A 19,528-nucleotide genomic window follows, 5' to 3' on the forward strand; every position below is an offset into this window, starting at 1 on the left:
TCTCTTGTGTTTCAACTTTTTGACTCTTCAAATATGCATCTCTGCCATAAATTGGATTTTGATACTGTTTTTCTCCAGTCCACATTTAGTAATAGAGCTTATATCAAACACTTCTTCCTCTGTCCTTTGCATTGTTTTTTTTATGTTCTGCATTTGATGATACCTTGCTCTTTCCTTTTCTTCTGAATTCTTGATTTGAAAAGAACTTTGTGTAGTTCTTTGTATCTCTTATTAGCTAAAGAGTAAGTCTTTTTCCAATTCATACAACAATCTCCATCATTTGACATACAGCCTCAACTAAACACTTATCTTGAGATAAGTGGCACATGGCATTTTTTCATTTTGTAATGGGAAAAGGCAGAGAGAGAGACTAAGTACCTATCTGAGTAAGGAGTTGATCTCCAAGGAGGTGTTTAATAAGTAGACGTTAGTTTCTGTTGAGTGGGATGATCTATGTTTGGACCATGTCATTATTAATAGTTTCACTTTCTTAAGCAGTGAGTATTCTCGTAATTTGGAGTTCTGGCTAAATTAAAGACTGGTCACTTTCTGTAGTTATGTTCTCTTTTTCCAATATGTTATTTTTTGCTCCCACTTCGATGTTAATGGGTGGTGGCTTTTCCAAAGGTGGTTGCCATTTTCAGATTCTGTGTTCCCTAGAAGGGAGCAAAGCCCTTGAAAAATCACTGAGAACTTATTACTTATTGATCATTTCTTTCATTTTGTATCTAGGGTTTTGAACAGATACCATTTTCAATCTAAAGAAATAAGGTGAGTATAGATTAGATCAAAAAAACTAAAAAGTATACTTAGAATTAGGATGTCCTTGATGTTTTCTGGTCATCCTTTGAGAGCAGAAAAAAATTAACCTGTAGATGTACACATATGGGAAAAAATGCTAACCAGTCAAAGAGGAGACATGGTCATTTGGTTGAGTTTCTATGCATGTTGGAAACAGGTGCTCTTTGTCTCATTTTGTTGGATCCAAGTCATAACAAAGTGGTAGAATGTCCCTTGAAAGGGGAGGAGTATGGGAGAGAAACGGGAAAAATGAAGCCACTGGTACAGAGACCTGGTCATTAGTCCAAAAAGATAGTTTCTTCCAGATAATGTACAAAAATAGAATGGATGTGGGGGGAGAGAAAGAACAGTCAGAAAGAAACAAGGCTGTGCAAATGCTTTATCTAGAAAGTGTTAGCCCTCCCTGGCTAATCTTGAAACAGTTTGGAAAAAATAGTTTAAACAAGCTACTTTGCAGTTCATGAGATCCTTTCCACTTTGTAGCAAGATTATGGGCTTTACACGAACATTAGCAGCTTTGAGATTGTTTAAATCATGCTTCATTGCTTCTCTCACACTCCAGGAAGGAGGGAGGTTGAGAATGGGGACAGGGCTCCAGGCCTGATCCTCTCCCTCTTTCTCCTTCTTTCTCTTCCTCTCCTCCTCTTCCTTCTTCTTCTTTAAAAGTAAGTCTTCATTACTGCTTCCCTTAAAGGGTCGCAATGGCCTTCTCTTGAGCCATAAGCACACACACTGTATATTCCTTCATTTTATCCCATTTTTCTCTTTCCCACATGTCTCTAAAATGAATCAACATAATAAAGTCATAATTTGGAGTACTGGCTACAGCAAAGATTGACACACAATGTCATCATTCTTCATTTTTTGCTCTTGCAAGTCACATGTAGGAAAGAGAAATCTTTCAATGCCCTTTTGACTGCCCTTGATAAAATCTATACTTAGGGAAATACCAGTAATTAATAAATGCTAAATAATATTAACACAAGGTATGCAGGAGTTTTTAACCTTCACAGAAAAAAAAAATTAAAACATGAATTTCCAGGAAAATTATTCTTGTAACTATCCCAAACTTTTTTTTTCCATCAAAAGAACAAATGGAAAAAGTGCAAAAGCCAAATCAAACAAAATCCTTGGTGTGAAGTATATTTTGGAGCATGTGGAATTAAATTTGAGTTTGCAAATAAATCCAAATGTCCATTTAAAAAGTCATCTAACTTTTTTCCTATGAAGACAACCAGTGAAATATACTCTTTCCATTTTCCCAGCATATTCATGTTTGGGAAAACATGATTATCTGAAGAGAAATTTACTTTTAGTAAATTAGAGTTTGAGGAAGGAGTATGAATGATTTGTAACGAGGCAGCAGGTACGAATAATTACATATTATCCATTTATTCAATCTCTTCTCCTGGAAAGAAGAGATGAGAAGTGTTGAAAGCCAGAGAACTTTTCTAAAATGCGGAAGGGAATTTTTCTTTCTATAAATATCTGAGTCCAAAAAGGGAGGATTTACAAAATGTGGAGGAGGAGATTTGAACTCATGCAGTATTTTCTAATAAAAATAAAAATCCGAACCTTTTAATGGCGGCATAGTCCCCACCATAAACCGTGAAAGTCACTGGAGCTTACGTACAGGAAGGGGTTCCTCAGGGAACTGTGGCCAGTTTTAGCATCTTTCTCTCCTTTTAGTGCCTGGACACTCATCCTCAGGACTTGAGAATCATATGTGACAACTGTACAGACTTCTCTCAGTCTTCTGACACATTACAGAGATACTGGAGGTATTAACCACACACGTTGTCTCCATACTCTCTCTCATCATCATCATCATTAGCCATCTCTTATTCTCACTGCAGCTGCAAATCTAGTAGCCAAAACATCCTGTTAAAATTCTCTGGCCCTTCTTATCCATGTTCTATCCTTTGCCAAAGCTCATAAACCCTCTTACTTTTGAAAATCTTTCCTACTACCCTTTAAAACCTCCATTCAGCCTTTTACTCAAGTTGCGTTGTACCAAGTGTCATCATAGCTGCCTTGTAGGAGCCTCAGCTTCCTCATCCCAATCATTGTTACTTTTCCATTAGTATCGCTTTTCCTCCAGGGGTATCTATTAATCCTGCATCAGTCTATTGACTTGTGAGTATAAGCCATGCTATCTTTACATTGGGGCACACAGTGTATCTAGAATTCCTTTTGACACCTAGTGGTGGCTCAGTAAACATGGATGCACATCACATTTGAGAAATGGAGTAAAGGAAGTTTTCTGAGTCCAGATTTCTAATATGAAAATGGATTTCAAATGAAACAATTTCTCACTATTATTTTAGGATAGCTCTCTGAATTTTAGTAGGACACCAAAGACCTTTTATTACACAAAAATTGAGAATGGTTGAAGATAATTTTTTTGCCACTATATTTGATGTGCCAAAGAAACTTCTAAAAAACATAAAAAGAAATGCATAATATTCCCAGCTACTCAAGAGGCTGAGGTGGGAGGACTGCTTGAGCCCAGGAGGTCAAGGCTGCAGTGAGCCGTGATTGCACTCCAGGCTGGGTGACACAGTAAAAGCTTGTCGAGAGAGAGAGAGAGAGAAGAAGGAAAGAGAAAGAAGGAAAGAAAGAAAAGGAAAAGGAAGGAAGGAAGGAAGCAAAGGAAAGAAGGAAGGAAAGAAGAAGAGAAGGAAGGAAGGACAGACAGAGGGAGGGAAGGGAGGGAAGGAGAAGGGAAAGGGGAACGGAGGGAAGGAAGGAAGGGAAGGAAGAGAAGGAAGAGAGGGAAGGGAACGAAAGGAAGAGAGGAAGGAGAGGAAGGGAAGGGAGGAAGGAAAGGAAGGAAGGAAGGACAGAAAGAAGGAAAATAGGAAAGAAAGAAATCATGTAGGTAGCTGCCATATTTCCCTGAAACCTGCCCTGCAGAATTAGCTCCTTTTGCCACCCCATTCAGACACATGGAAAGCTTGTTAAGAATGACTCCACAAACTAGACTTAATGAAGTGACTTGACTCCACTCCCCTCACCCTCAAGTGGTCTTCTTTCCCTGCATCAGAGTCCCTTTAGTTTCAGATGTCACTCATCACACAGAATGAATATTTAAAAGATGAGGAGGCAGCCACTGGCTGTCACATTTTTCTGAGATGTGTGAAATAGGATTCTAATGTTAATAATAAATTACTAATGAACAATAACATTCTAATATAATTATTAATCATTAATTACTAATATACAATCATATGATTTTCTTTTAGTCTACTTTATTGGTTCAGATGTGTGTGTGGATGTCTGTCAGTGGCACCCAGAGGAGATTTAAAGAGAGGGTGGGAAGTGAGAGAAAAGGGAACTGCTGCAACACTGAAGAAATAATCCAAGAGGAAGGTGTCCTAAAAACTTTTCGGGATGTAAACCCTTTGTTTTTCTAGATTCGGGATGCCAGAATATCTTTTTTTTTTGAGATGCATCTTTAGGAAAGTTTTGTATGAATTTTTTTTTTTTTTTTTTTTTTGAGACGGAATCTCACTTTGTCACCAGGCTGGAGTACAGTGGTGAGATCTTGGCTCACTGCAACCTCCACCTCCCGGATTCAAGCAATTCTTCTGCCTCAGCCTCCTGAGTAGCTGAAATTACAGGCATGTGCCACCATGCCAGCTAATTAAAAAAAATTTTTTTAAACAGGCTTTCACCATGTTAGCTAGGATGGTCTCCATCTCCTGACCTCGTGATCTGCCTGCCTCAGACTCCCAAAGTGCTGGGATTGCAGGCATGAGCCACAGTACTTTGTCTTGTGTGAAATATCTGAAAGTTATCTTGAAAGTAAAGGTCAGAGACAGGACTTGAAACAGGGCTTAACTCTCAGTGAAGAAGGTATAAGACACTGCAGTTGACGGAGCAGTGGTGGGCATGTTCCCCGAGGGTGGTGAGCATGCCTGTGTTAGTATATAAGATACATGGATGAACATTTTTATTTTTAATAGCTTAATGAATGTAACATTAAATGTTTAGCATGTGTTAAACTATGATTTCATGTAGATTTTTTTAGCCATACCAACCATGATTTCATGTAGATTCTTGTTACAATAGTAATAATATAAAATTTTCTTTAAAATCTTCATGTGAAATAAGTCAGTTAGAAGGAAAATATTATGTAAAAATGTACAGGTGGTACCTAAATATGGTAAAAATTGTGAAGCCGTTTAGTGATGACTGAGCCTTGGGAAATGCGAGGTTAGAGAATTGGAAATACTCTTTTACGTGATGTGTGATGTGTCACAGGCCTGTTAACTGTATTACACAATTTTTCCCAAAGGTACTACATAAAGTAGAAATGTACAGTAGTCACCATCCCAAGACTGAACCTGGCCTAGTGCTGTGCATATCTTCACCTTGCTTATGATAAAAGACTTCCTCATTCTTTGTGAAAAGGCTTCCTCATTCTTTGTGTGATTTACAAGCAACTTAACAACTGTTAGCTTTGCTGAGCTAAATGCAACATCTCATAACGAATGTATTGGCTCAGCAAAGTAACAAATTTTATTACGCAAAAGTTGAGAAAGCAAAGCTGGAGAGTGCTAAAAACAGTACACTTTGCTACTGTTTAGTATCTGTATTTGGGACTCAGCGTGTTTTATTTATAGATATCTATTAATACAGAGATACAGGAAGAAATACATAAAAAGTAACTTTATCAAATAATTTCCAGCATTCAAGTGTAGCCTCAAAGCAAGAATAGGCCAGGAGTGGTGGTTCATGCCTGTAATCCCAGCACTGTGGAAGGCCAAGATAAGAGGATCGCTTGAGGCCAGGATTTCAAGACCAGCCTAGGCAACACAGGGAGATCCCTGTCTCTACAAAAAAAAAAAAAATTAAAACTTAGCTGGGCATCGTGGCTTGAGGCTGTCGTTCCAGCTACTCGGGAGGTTGGAACCACTCGAGGTAGGAGTACCACTCGAGCCCAGGAGACTGAGGCTGCAGTGAGCTATAACTGCACCACTGCACTCCAGCCTGGGAGACGGTGAGACCCTGTTTCTAAAAAAATTTTATTTTTATTTTATTTTTATTTTTATTTTTATTTTTATTTATTTTTTTTTTTTTTCTGAGACGGAGTTTCGCTCTTGTTACCCAGGCTGGAGTGCAATGGCGCGATCTCGGCTCACCGCAACCTCCCCCTCCTGGGTTCAGGCAATTCTCCTGCCTCAGCCTCCTGAGTAGCTGGGATTATAGGCACGCGCCACCATGCCCAGCTAATTTTTTGTATGTTTAGTAGAGACGGGGTTTCACCATGTTGACCAGGTTGGTCTCGATCTCTCGACCTTGTGATCCACCCGCCTCGGCCTCCCAAAGTGCTGGGATTACAGGCTTGAGCCACCGCGCCCGGCCTCTAAAAAAATTTTAAAAAAGCAAGTACAGCCACAGCAAACTTTCTATGGGGGAAAAAAAATCCTCCTCTTTACATCTCTCCCTTCCTTCCCTTCTCTCTCTGAGAATGATTGTGGCTGAAAAGAGCATCATCCCCCTGCAGTCCTCTGAGGGGTAGGGTGGGTGGGGCTATGAAGGCACCTCCGTATTGCACTCCTTTGTCCCGCTCTTTCAACCTCTCCTTCTTCTCCCCCACTCTATCTAGCAGTGCCTTAAGTGGAGGACGTGTGGGATATCTAGCTTGTAAAACTGGTTTGTTGGGGCTCTCCTTTCCCCCCGCTTCTTGATTCTTTGGGAAATGTTTTACCATGAGGCTGCCTGGCAGTGCCCTAGCTGCCTTCTGTGGGCTTGAACTGGGCTTCCCTCGGCCTCCACAGGAGGAAAAGGGGCTGCTGCCAGAGGGAGAGATGCAGAGATGGACAGAGAAGGCAGATGCCACCCCTTGCCCCTGACACATAAAGAAAGAGGCTTGGAAATACATACATACACTCTATTTCACACACACACACACACACACACACACACACACACACAGAGATGGAAATACATACACACTAGTATACACACACACAGAAAGAGACATGGAAATACATATACACATGCTATCTCTCTCACACACACAAAGAGACATGGAAATACATACACACTTTATCAGACACACACTATCACACACACACAGAAAGAGACATGGAAATAACAGTCACTATCTCTCACACACACACAAAGAGACAAAAATACATACACACTCTATCACACACACACACACGCGCGCACGCGCATGGAGACACATGAAAGTCAGGATACAGAGACAGGGGCCACATTCTATTGGCACGGTGGGGCCCCTCCAGGCCTGAAATCCTGCATTCTTCCTTAATGTTTACTTTCCCTGAGCACGAGAAGGCTCAGGTGTGGGCGGATGGCTGGCCACGTTTTGTGTCTCCAAGTCATACTCACTGGATGACGCAGACGGGGCGGGAGCGCTGTTGGAGGCGCGTGGGCAGTTTCATTTTGCTCCACTTCTCCCCCTGAAGGCTGGACGCTGCTGGAACCTGTAGGGGCAGCCTCAGCAAGGTGGGGTGGCGTGTACTGGGCTGGAAGACCCAGGCTGGACCTGAGAATATGGGGGAGGACGGGGGCGGTGGTTTCCGGGTAGGGGCCTTGAGAACAAGTTGGTCCTGACTCTTGCCAGTGTTTTTGGTCAACGTTGCCAAAAGGTTAAGAAAAAAAAAAGTTGGGGGGAATCCTTGCCAACACATATTTCCCAGGCCACCTTTATTCCACGGGGGGTGGTAGGGGGCGCCGCTTGGATCCTTTGAATGTGACATCAGCTCTCCTCTCCTCTCCTCTCTCAAGGTCTGCTGCCGGAAGGAGGTCAGGGCACCCCTGCCTGGCACAGACGGCAGCACTGGCTTCCCGCTCGGTGCCGCCTGTCCTGGGGAGCTGTGGCTAGGCCCCGGGGCTAGGCTGAGGTAAGCGCACGGCGAGGCCAGAGGCCCAGGCAGAGGCCTTAGGGATAGAGTGGAGGCATTTCTGGATGTGGGTGTGGGTGTGGGAGGGCGAGTTCTTGCTTCTCTCTCTCATCTCCGACTCTTGCCTCAGTGGCTCTTTTAGGGGACACATGTCACTATGGACCTGTCAATGCCACTGCCTCTATCCCCCAACTGTGACTTCCAGGGAGCTCTTGGGGTCTGACCTGTCCAAACCCACGGCTTTGCTGTTGGGACAAAAATGGTCCTTTTGATTTTAGAAGGAAGAGGGAGAAAAGGTTTCCCAGCATGTGTATTGTGCCAGCCTTGGAAATTCATCCATGCTTGAATTCCACCCTCCATCCCCAGAAAAACGAGGAAAACAAAAAAAGAGATGGACACAGTGTGTATTTGATGTCGTCTCCTGGAAAGAGACTCTAGATTTATCCCATAGGTCTTATGGGGCCACCGTGAGCACTTTGGTGGAGAACAGACAAAAATTCTGGGTGCTTAGTTGTCTCACCTGAAAAATGGGACTAGTGGAAAAATCTAGTGTGTCCCATGTACGTTTTGCTTACTTTATTAAGGCACGTTGTCATCTGTACAGTTACTGCCCCGTGTGGCACTTCAGAAGGGGGTATTTCTAAGTAAGATAGGAAATTGTTTAGAAAATGTAAACACATGACTAAAGGTGAGGTATCATCTGATTCCTTGTTCGAATGGCATTTCTTCTTACTCAACATCACCCTCCTCGAATATTCACGTAACCTTATATAAGAACACATTTTTTGCCCTAAATGAAGAGCACCCCCCATCCCTACACCCCCCCCCCAAAAAAAAAAAAAAAACGTCCCAGAAAAGATGTCCCTGCTTGTGCGGGGAGCAAATGGAATAATCTGAAGCCCATTCCTCCTTCCTCTGTTAGGCACCATTCCTTGACCTTCATCGGGCCCCCGAGGCAGGTTGCGTTTTCTTGTCATTTGGAAGATTTTTCCTTTTTGTCCTAGTAAAACATCAACCCCTGCAGCTCTTCATCTCCCCCTGGTGTTCTTCTCCCGTCATGTCTTAAGATTGGTGGCAGGGACCAAGCTGAAGATTTTAATTCCTGTATGAAAAACACCTTTGCGTTTCAATCAGTTGAACAGCCTCCTCCGCAGGGGAAGTGTGGTTACACAAACGAATTTATGCAGGCTTCTGATCAGTGATCGGGAAAGGATTGGGTATGCGCCTAAACAAGCTCTAATTTTTTTTTTCAAGCTTCCCTTTCTTGCCAATCCCTCACGGATCTTTCTCCCATAGATGCAAAGAACTTTAGCAAAAAAAAAAAAAAAAAAAAAAAAAAAAAAAAAAAAAACCCACAGGAAGGGGACTTGAAGAGAAAAAAGTACGTTGATCTGCCAAAATACTCTGACCCCCAGTAGCGGGGGAAGTGACCAGGGAGGGCAGTCCCTTGTTTGACCGAGACTAGAATCGGAGAGACATAAAAGGAAAATGAAGTGAACAACAATTAAAAAAAAATTCCCCGGCTCACAACAATACAATCTATTTAAACTGTGGCTCATACTTTTCATACCAATGGTATGACTTTTTTTCTGGAGTCCCCTCTCCTGATTCTTGAACTCCGGGGCTGGCAGCTTGCAAAAGGGAAGCAGACTGCAGCCCTGCACGGGCAGGTTTCGCAAAGGTCTCTAATGGGTATTTTCTTTTTCTTAGCCCTGCCCCCGAATTGTCAGACGGCGGGCGTCTGCCTCTGAAGTTAGCAGTGATTTCCTTTCGGGGCTGACCTTATCTCCGGCTGCACGTTGCCTGTTGGTGACTAACAACACAATAACATTGTCTGAGGCTGGAATAAAGTCGGAGCTGTTTACCCCCACTCGAATAGGGGTTCAATATAAAAGCCGGCGGAGAGCTGTCCAAGTCAGACGCGCCTCTGCATCTGCGCCAGGCGAGCGGCTCCCGCGCCTCCTGCAGTCCGGGATCGCGCCGCCGCGTGCGCCCAGACGCTCCGCTCGCTGCCTGCTCTCCTGCCGGGCGCTGCCTCTTCTCCCCGTTAAAGGGCGCTGGGGCTGAAGGATCGCTTTGAGAGCTGAGCAACCCGCAGCGCTGGGAGGGACCTGAAGCTGTTCTTCTTCGTTTTCCTTTGGGTTCAGTTTGCACGGGAGGTTTTTGATCCCCCCCCCTCACTTTTTCTTTTCAGAATGGATTATTTGCCCATGATTTTCTTTCTGCTGTTGGTGGCTTTCCAAGGAGCTCCAGAAACAGGTAGGCACGCTCGCTGTCTTGTACCGTCTCGGAATTGCAAGCTAATGTGCTCTTAGCCACCTTCGTGCTTTTCTTACTCCTGTTTTTCCCCGTTCTTTTTATGACTGCAGCTTAGAGAGCAAGTGTCTGAGAATCATTGCTCAAAGCTACTTACGTTTTCTAGTGAAAAATGTTAAGACTCCTCTATTGGATACAATTAGATACAATTGACTATAGCATGGTGTTAAAATAACGTATTGTTTTGTTATTATTATTGCATTGTGTGTTTCCTTGGCTTTTAAATAAGAAGAAGAGTATGGGCAAGATACAATTTAGTCAAATGTATGTTTGCAACATATGTGTTTATACAAGTACACAGGACATATAGGAACTTAAATCTTACTTAAACACCGTTTTAATAGTGTGTTAACATGTAAAATATTTAGGCATTCCAGCTTGAAGCCAAGGAATTTTATCCAAGTCAGTCATTCAAGCAGTATCTGTGCAGTAAAATCACCTGCAGAACAAAAGTCTGTTGACTACTCCCCCACCCCGCCCCCGCGGGCAGTTTCTGGGTGAAGCAGATGTTTTCTTTAAAATTTGTCATTATTGACTTTAGGTTTCTTTTGGCAGGTTTTTGGCATCCAACACAGTGTGAGCTCTCTTTTCAGTTTTATTCACCTGTCCTGGGAGGGGAGCTAGGATAATTCTTGGCTGCTTAAGGATTTAGGCAGTGCGTGTGCATCTGCCCGGGTCCCCCTGTTTTTGGGGTCAGTGCACTTTTTTTGTCTTCTCATGACCCTAACTAAAGAGAAAGGATGTCAAGGGAATGAAAATCCTGGAATGTGTCTGATCATTTGAAATGTACAAAATTGGGCAGATAAGCTGCATGGCTAAATTGTCAGGAGGAAGAGGCAAGACAGTAGTGGGGAAGGGGGAGGCAGCGATCCCACAGGAGCCTGATGCCCAGGGATTCGGGATTCAAAACCCACGCAGCTTTCCCTAGGTCCCCTGACCTGCTTCGCAGCTCCACCTTAGGTCACTGGTTTCTATGGAGTTACCCTCCTGAAATGAATATTGTATAGTTGATTTCTCTCTCCAATCATTTCCCCCACCTAATTTCAAAAGGTATATATTATCTGGGGTACTCTGTGCCCTACACAGGGTGTGCAGTGGGTGGGTACCCTCTAAAGAGAGGGTCATCCTGAATAGGGAAGTGGTCCCAAAGCTAGGAATAACAGTATGATTTCTAGTCTTTCATCATGAGTCAATATTAAGCCACAGTGGATTGTGCTGTCCTACTAAGTTCCTTGCAGAAGCCAACCAGATTTTCAATAGGCAGCATTCCAAAGCATTTCCCTGAGCCTGCTTCAATGGGGGGTGGGGAAAGTCCCTTTTCGGGCATTTGTCTCTTCTGCATTTGTATAATCTCCCTGAAGGTGGATAAGCCAAGAGGATGAGGGGGAGGCAAAAGGTGAAGTCATGTTAAGGAGGGAAAAAATAAAGAGCCCTTTTTTTCCTGTGTTTCTTGCTGATGGCAGGCAGGCTGTGTGCTTCATCTGCTTTTATCTGCTCTGCTAGCTCTGACCCTACTGTGATCCTGCATGTCTCTGGGCCTCTGAGGAGACATCTCCCACTGACCTGCTCTTTCTCTCCCCAGCGGTCTTGGGCACTGAGCTCAGCACAGTGGGTGAGAACAGCGGGGAAAAATCCACTCCTAGCCCACCCTTGCGGCTCCGCCGGTCCAAGCGCTGCTCCTGCTCCTCCCTGATGGATAAAGAGTGTGTCTACTTTTGCCACCTGGACATCATCTGGGTCAACACTCCCGAGTAAGTCTCTAGAGGGCATCGTAATCCTAGTCATTCATTATCTCTGGCTTCACCAGAAGCCCGGTTTTAGAGTCTCTTTTCTAGGGACTCTGAAGGTAGCCTTTCGTCATAGTTTCCTTCTATTCCTGAAAATAACAACGGCTTGGTTTTTCGCAACCAAGCAGCGGGTCTTCTGGGGTCTTGTAGCTCAGGCTACTAGTGATGGGAGATAGACAGAAGGAGCTGAGGACAAGCATGAGGCCCCTGCACATTTCAAATGAGAAACTTTCAGTGAGGGGAGCCTCTGGGGGACACTGTCACCGTGGCATCTGACAGGGTTTAGGGTTAGGGAATGGCCGAGGTCAGATGTGGGTTAGTGCAACCTGTGCTTCTCATGGCGGGGTGGAGACTGAGAGGCAGAAGGGATTATATAGAGGGTGAGAATCTCTTAATTTTACTTATACAAACACCTAGTCTCAAAATATTGCACTCATTTGTGCAGGGAAGAGTTTGTAGCAGAGATAGAACTGGAGCTTGGCTTTCCTTTGCTGCGATATTTTCTCTTTAGACATGCCCATTTCAGAACAGAAATAGAGATGCTGTCCATAGGCTTCTCTTTCACCTACAGAGAAGAAAAACAGTGTTTCCCCTCTGCCCTGGACCCTAGTTCATCACCTATCAAAAGCAGTCAGAAACAAGCACACATGTACTGTGCGTGCAATGTCCCATATGGCGAAGGAGGACCAAAATCCAAACGCTATCAAACCAAACCACAAACCACAAGGAGCCTATTAATTACTAAGGGGATACTTCCAAAGTGAGGACTTTATTTCTTAGATGAGAATCAAAATGGATGCATTGGAAATTATTGAAGAGCCCTCTGGCAATGAGTCCTTCCACAGCCATAAGATATCACCCAATAGCAGGAGAAATGTGTGAACATGTATCTCCTCCTCCCCCCATGGGAGGGCACTTTTCGCATTATCCTACATGGTTTGAATTGAAAATAGGTTTTAAAAATCCTGTGAGTTGGCTAAGTGTGGTGGCTCATGCCTGTAATCCCAGGACTTTGGGAGGCCAAGGCGGGTGGATCATGAGGTCAGGAGTTCAAGACCAGCCTGGCCAATATAATGAAACCCCATCTCTACTAAAAATACAAAAACAATTGGCAGGGTGTGGTGGCACGCACCTGTAGTCCCAACTGCTCAGGAGGCTGAGGCGGGAGAATCGCTTGAACCCAGGAGGTGGAGGTTGCAGTGAGCCGAGATCTCGCCACTGCACTCCAGCCTGGGTGACAGAGCGAGACTTTGTCTCAAAAAAATCCTGTGAGTCATGGTTTTGCATTGAAGTATCTTCCCACTGTGTACCCACAAATGGTTGTTAATTAAATAGACCATTAGAAAAGGAGGAAAGGGCCGGGTGCGGTGGCTCAAGCCTGTAATCCCAGCACTTTGGGAGGCCGAGGCGGGTGGATCACGAGGTTGAGAGATCGAGACCATCCTGGTCAACATGGTGAAACCCCGTCTCTACTAAAAATACAAAAAACTAGCCGGGCGTGGTGGCGCATGCCTGTAATCCCAGCTACTCAGGAGGCTGAGGCAGGAGAATTGCCTGAGCCCAGGAGGCGGAGGTTGCAGTGAGCCAAGATCGCGCCATTGCACTCCAGCCTGGGTAACAAGAGCGAAACTCCATCTCAAAAAAAAAAAAAAAAAAGAAAAAAAGAAAAGAAAAGGAGGAAAATATAAAGCAGTTGCCAAGCAGAGATGTCCTAATTTTTGACAAAAAATAAACAATGTTGCTTGTGTCAAGAAGAAACTGAACTTTGTGAAGAATTGAAATGGAATTCCACTGGGGGTGGTGGGGAGGTCGGGGAGGGATAACATGGGGAGAAATGCCAGATGTAGGTGACAAGGGAATGGAGGCAGCAAACCACATTGCCATGTGTGTACCTATGCAACAATCCTGCATGATCTGTACATGTACCCCAGAACCTAAAGTACAATTAAAAAAAAAAAAGAAAAACTTGTTTTTTCCTGATTAGATACGTACAGTCATGGCCATTGATGCACAGGTGTTCCTGACTGTTGTTACACTTTACCCTCTGAAATGACACTCCCAAGTGCTGTGTGATGAGCTCCTTGTGTACCCAGTAGAATGGGTGTGCCCTTGTGTCATTTTAAAGACTATTAAGTATGCTAATATCTTTTCTTCTTCTCTTTGGATAATAGGCACGTTGCTCCATATGGACTTGGAAGCCCTAGGGCCAAGCGAGCCTTGGAGAATTTACTTCTCACAAAGGCAGCAGCCCACAAGAATAGATGCCAATGTGCAATCCAAAAAGACAAGAAGTGCTGGAATTTTTGCCAAGCAGGAAAAGAACTCAGGTGAGCAGAAACACCTTTGCTTTTCAATCAGTTTAACAGCCTCCTGACCTCCTTCCTATCATGGTGCTGTCTTCCTGTTTCAGGGAGAGTAACAGAGACATTGAAAGTCAAGGTAAATCTGAAGATAATATTGCTGAAATGTTTTTCCTTGTGTATTTTAGTAGGACCCTAGACAGTATGCAGATAGCCTGGAATACCCATAAGAAAGGAAAAGACTGTTCCAAGCTTGGGAAAAAGTGTGTTCCTCAGCAGTTAGTGAGAGGAAGAAGAATCAGAAGAAATTCAGATGAACACCTAAGACAAACCAGGTAAGAGGGAAGGAAGTAAAATTAGGAAGAGGTTCACAAGAACAGCCAGCCCTGGTCAGTGATGGCAGTGGCCTGTTCCTCTAGTCCTTCTTACCTGGGCAGGGGAAACACTTAGAAAACAGTAATAGAGGAGATCTATGCATTCTAAAGATTAAAAAGAGCAAAAGAATTCCTCCTAAATATTTCCGTGAAGCTCTGGAATGCAAACTGATGCCCGCTTTACTTTTAGCACGTACCATTTCATCTACAGGTAGATTTCCCAACCAAAATATATCCAGAGATGCCTTTGTCATTCGGTCATATACAGCGTTTACCTCTCTGAGTCAACATGTTTACCACTTTCCCTGAGAAATCAAGAATCATTTTGGGGAGAGGACATTTAGAAAAAGAATCAAAATGTCATGGATAATCAAGTTCTTCAAAAAGTAGCAGTTATTCAGATGGCTGAGGGAAAAATAAAGTCATTAGATAGGCTTGGTAGAATTTAGAACATGCTGTTTTTCAGGTTTATGATTTTTTTTTTTTTAATAGGGAAATGTATTCTGGTGCAGAGCCAATATCATTCCAAAAAGCTCTCTCTTTTCCTGGTCAGTCATGCACTGGGACAGAGAAGGGATCTGGATTAGGCAACATCACAGAGTTGCTCTCTGAGCTGCTCTTTGGTGATAACCTTTCCAAATCCTAAACGTTTGGGAATTCACAAGCTTGAAGGAGGAAACCTACCCTCCCATCTATCACATGTTCTGCATTTCTCTATCATGGTCTATGAAAACTTTTCCTAGAAATCCAGTGGCAAGAAGTCCTATGATTGAAGTGTTCTGAGCTCAGGCCAGGCAGTCATGAACTACTTCTAAGTTGTTTATTGCTGATTTGTGGGGCAGCCTCAGCCATCAGTTCCTTCACCCCTGCCATGAGAGTTTCCATATTTATGGTTCCAGGCCAGTAATGCTTCCCACAAGATCAGTTTCTGAACTAACCTGGAATATTTTTATGAATTTGTGTTATGCCAACTATTAAATCAACATTATAGTTCTTCCCTCTGTATTTCTCTTGTAAAAAGAAAACATTAGGCCTGCAAAAAAATTCTTTTTTAAAATAATTGCCATAAAGTATTTGCTCTGGGCCTACTGTATGCTTCTTTTCTTTTTCTCTGTTTTCAACTAAGTAACTGTCAATTCCTTAAGATGCCTGTAACTATTCAAAACCCATGCTGAGTTCTTCAATGCAAGGTCGCATAGTGGTGAAGGTTGGGCTGAGGCTACAGAAGAAACCAGAACCCCTCTAGGTTATTTAAACATTGTATTTACTGAAAAATTAGCTGAGTATGGTGGTGTGCACCTATAATCCCAGCTACTCTGGAAGCTGAGGCAGGAGAATCGCTTGAACCCAGGAGGCGGAAGTTGCAGTGAGCCAAGATCGTGCCATTGCACTCCAACCTGGTGACAGGGCAAGACTCCGTCTCAAAAAAAAAAAAAAAATTGTATCATTGTATTTATTGCTCAATTCCCCTTTGACTTGACCATATGACCCCTCTCTCCCATTCTAAGCATAGGGGCAGGCTTTATTTATGCTATGGTAATAGATACCACTTGAGGTTTTATCAAAGAGTTGCAGTGGGTGGTGAAAATTCACAACCAGATTTAGATTTTGTTTGTGCCAGATTCTAATTTTAGTTGTTTCTTTTGCCACGGGGTGATTTTTTAAACTAACATTTGTTTTTTCTTGTCTTGCTTTATTAGGTCAGAGACCATCAGCAACAAGGTCAAACAATCTTCTCATGATCCCAAGATGAAAACCAAGCCCTCCAGGGAGCACAGCGTAACCCACAACCGAGCACATTGGTGACAGACCTTCGAGGCCTGTCTGAAGCCATAGTCTCCACGGAGAGCCCCGTGGCCGATTCTGCACTCTCCACCCTGGCCAGGATCAGAGCAGGAGCATCCACTCTGCTTGTTCCTGACTGGCAAAGGACCAGCGTCCTCATCCAAAACATTCCAAGAAAGGTTAAGGAGTTCCCCCAAACTGTCTTCATTGGCTTCCATCGGTGGTAACTGCTTTGGTCTCTCCTTTCATATGGTGGTAACAATGGACCTCTCAGAAAGCAGAAACGCACAGTGACATTTGAATTCAGGTGGCATCCTCCAGAGAGAGGAAGGAGATTCCACAGAAGGGTGGAGTTTCTGACGAAGGTCCTAAGGGAGTGTTTGTGTCTGACTCAGGCGCCTGGCACATTTCAGGGAGAAACTCCAAAGTCCATGCAAAGATTTTCTAAGGAATGCACAAATTGAAAACATACTCAAAAGGCAAACATGCAAGTAGAAAAAAAAAAAGACTTGTTTAAATTCGTAAAATGCAAAACTGAATGAAACTGTTACTACCATAAATGAGGATATGTTTCACAAATATGAGTCTACCTCACCTATATTGCACTCTGGCAGAAGTATTTCCCACATTTAATTATTACCTCCCAAAACTCTTCTCTTGCTGCCCCCTTCCCCATCCCCCATACTAAATTCTAGCCTCAGAGAAGTCTGGTCTAATGTGTCAGCAGTAGATATAATATTTTCCTAGTAATCTACTAGCTCTGATCCATAAGATAACAAAAGATCATTAAATCAGGAGATTCCCTGTCCTTGATTTTTGGAGACACAATGGTATAGGGTTGTCTATGAAATATATTGAAAAGTAAGTGTTGGTTATGCTTTAAAGCAGTAAAATTATTTTCCTTTATATAACCGGCTAATGAAAGAGGTTGGATTGAATTTTGATGTACTTATTTTTTTATAGATATTTATATTCAAACAATTTATTCCTTATATTTACCATGTTAAATATCTGTTTGGGCAGGCCATATTGGTCTATGTATTTTTAACATATGTATTTCTAAATGAAATTGAGAACATGCTTTGTTTTGCCTGTCAAGGTAATGACTTTAGAAAATAAATATTTTTTTCCTTACTGTACTGATTTTGAATTGTTATTGAAATTTCTAAGGAGTGGGCCAAAGTGATTAAGAATTATAAAGGCAAATGGTTAAAGATGGTTTTGTAGAAAAGTGACCATTGGAAGAATATTACAGTCTAAGTTAATTATAAAAAGAATTTAATCTATATCTTAAATGTTGATTTTATATTGCATTGAGGTAAAAACACAAAACACAAAAGCAGCTTTAACACCTCTGTCTTCTCTTGGGTAGCAGCCTCCTGCTTCCCTTTCACCTGAAAATCCTCCAGGGACTTCATCCATTAACTTGGCTCAGGCAAGATTCAACAGTTTAAGCTGATGGTGTGGTGAGAGATGCTTTCTCCATATTAATGGACTGAAGGAAGTAATGGCAAGACAACCCCCCCAAAACATACCTAGTTATACAAAGTTACACACCAGAGTTGCTTTTAGAAAATGGCCTGCTCAGAGCAAGTAGAGGCTTCCAATGGCTTTTTATTTTCTCACATTAAGGATTTTGTTTAAAGAACATTGACTACCATTGCTTCTTCGTGATAGCCTAGGACTGGCCATATGCCTATGGAGGTAGAGAAACCAGGTACTGATTCTAGGCCATCTGCCACAAAGCACCACTTCCTCTTCACTTTGCCTTGGCTGGCCTTGCCAGCTCACTGGAGAGCACAGTGTTGCAATTGGTCACCACTAACTGAGCTCTCCAAGAGCTTGATCAGCACTCGAGAATCTTCAGTGCCCTTCTCTGACAGTGTCTGAAGGAAGTCCTGTCATTCAACAAATATTAGCTTGTAGTGATCACTGCTGTCCGGACAGTGACACATCAAAAAGATTTCAAATAATAGTCTTCAGGCATGTGTAATCAATGTCCTGGGCAGAGTTTCTGTCCTCACTGATCTTCATTTTCTTTTTAAGGCACAGTCCAGTGTCTTCCAGGAATTGTTTTTTGTTTGTTTTTGTTTTTTTGAGACAGAGTTTTGCTCTTGTTGCCCAGGCTGGAGTGCAATGGCACGATCTCACCACAACTTCTGCCTCCCGGGTTCAAGTGATTCTCCTGCCTCAGCCTCCTGAGTAGCTGGGCTTACAGGGATGTGATACCACGCCCAGCTAACTTTGTATTTTCAGTAGAGATGGGGTTTCTCTATGTTGGTCAGGCTGGTCTCGAACTTCCAACCTCAGGTGATCCTCCCGCCTCGGCCTCCCAAAGTGCTGGGATTACAGGCATGAGCCACTGCGCCCAGAGGTGAAATTGTTTATAAAGCTTACTTTACGTAGTAAACTTCCTCAGTGCGTGGCTCTCAAGGGGATTGTGAAGCTTTGCCAACACTGACAAGGTGCTTGATCTGAACTTAGCCACTATTTAATCTTGATTGTAAAATTCACCATACAATTTCCTTGTATGGTGAATCTTCTCATCTATTAAATAAGGGAGTTAGGGGGAGTTTATCTAATACCTCTGAGAAAGAGTTTGAGATTACGTAAAGAAGTCAAAGTGGCGTGATAAAAATGAAGATCTGAACTAAGAAGACATGGACCTAATACATTTAAGAGGAAGTCAGAATGAGAGAAGCCAGTGAACAAAACAGTCCAAGGGACAACATAGCAAGTCAGAGTAATAAGAGTTTTGGTTGCGTTTTTCATCAGTCAAACCCTTAAACCAGGCATCCCCAAACTATGGCCCGCGGGCCGCATGCGGCCCCCTGAGGCCATTTATCCAGCCCCCTGCCGCACTTCAGGAAGGGGCACCTCTTTCACTGGTGGTCAGTGAGAGGAGCACAGTATGTGGCAGCCCTCCAACGGTCTGAGGGACAGTGAACTGGCCCCCTGTGTAAAAAGTTTGGGGACGCCTGCCTTAAACCCTCTGTTCCCATGTTTTATATACATATTAATTACTATATTATTATATATATTACTATATATAGTAATATATATAATATATAGTATATATAAATATATACTATATATTATACTATATATATTATGTATATTACTATATATAATAGTAATAATACTATACTACATATATATTACTATACATTATATATATTACTATATATAACTATATTGTTATATATTACTGCATATATTACTACATATATAAAAATATAGTAATATATGGTATATATAAATATATATGCTTATATAGTGTATATATA

General features: G+C 42.7%; 1 protein-coding gene across 3 annotated transcripts; it reads left to right on the top strand.

Annotated features, from left to right (window-relative positions):
• The first annotated feature begins 9,249 nt into the window (after positions 1 to 9,249).
• Positions 9,250 to 17,385, top strand: EDN1 (endothelin 1). 3 transcript variants are annotated; one of them, XM_074398441.1, is made up of 6 exons: positions 9,250 to 9,360; positions 9,874 to 9,938; positions 11,578 to 11,746; positions 13,954 to 14,109; positions 14,274 to 14,417; positions 16,157 to 17,385. In XM_074398441.1, exons 1-6 carry the CDS (start codon positions 9,257 to 9,259, stop codon positions 16,260 to 16,262), a joined length of 744 nt encoding a protein of 247 aa, XP_074254542.1. In that variant the 5' UTR covers positions 9,250 to 9,256; the 3' UTR covers positions 16,263 to 17,385. The 3 variants fall into 3 exon arrangements, with proteins under 3 accessions (XP_074254542.1, XP_074254541.1, XP_010336348.1); XM_074398440.1 differs by having other exon boundaries at positions 9,267 to 9,360; positions 14,271 to 14,417; XM_010338046.2 differs by lacking the exon at positions 9,250 to 9,360 and having other exon boundaries at positions 9,423 to 9,938; positions 14,271 to 14,417.
• Positions 17,386 to 19,528: the final 2,143 nt, after the last annotated feature.

This window comes from Saimiri boliviensis, chromosome 4 (genome assembly GCF_048565385.1).
Source record: "Saimiri boliviensis isolate mSaiBol1 chromosome 4, mSaiBol1.pri, whole genome shotgun sequence".
Taxonomy (NCBI): Eukaryota; Metazoa; Chordata; class Mammalia; order Primates; family Cebidae; genus Saimiri; species Saimiri boliviensis.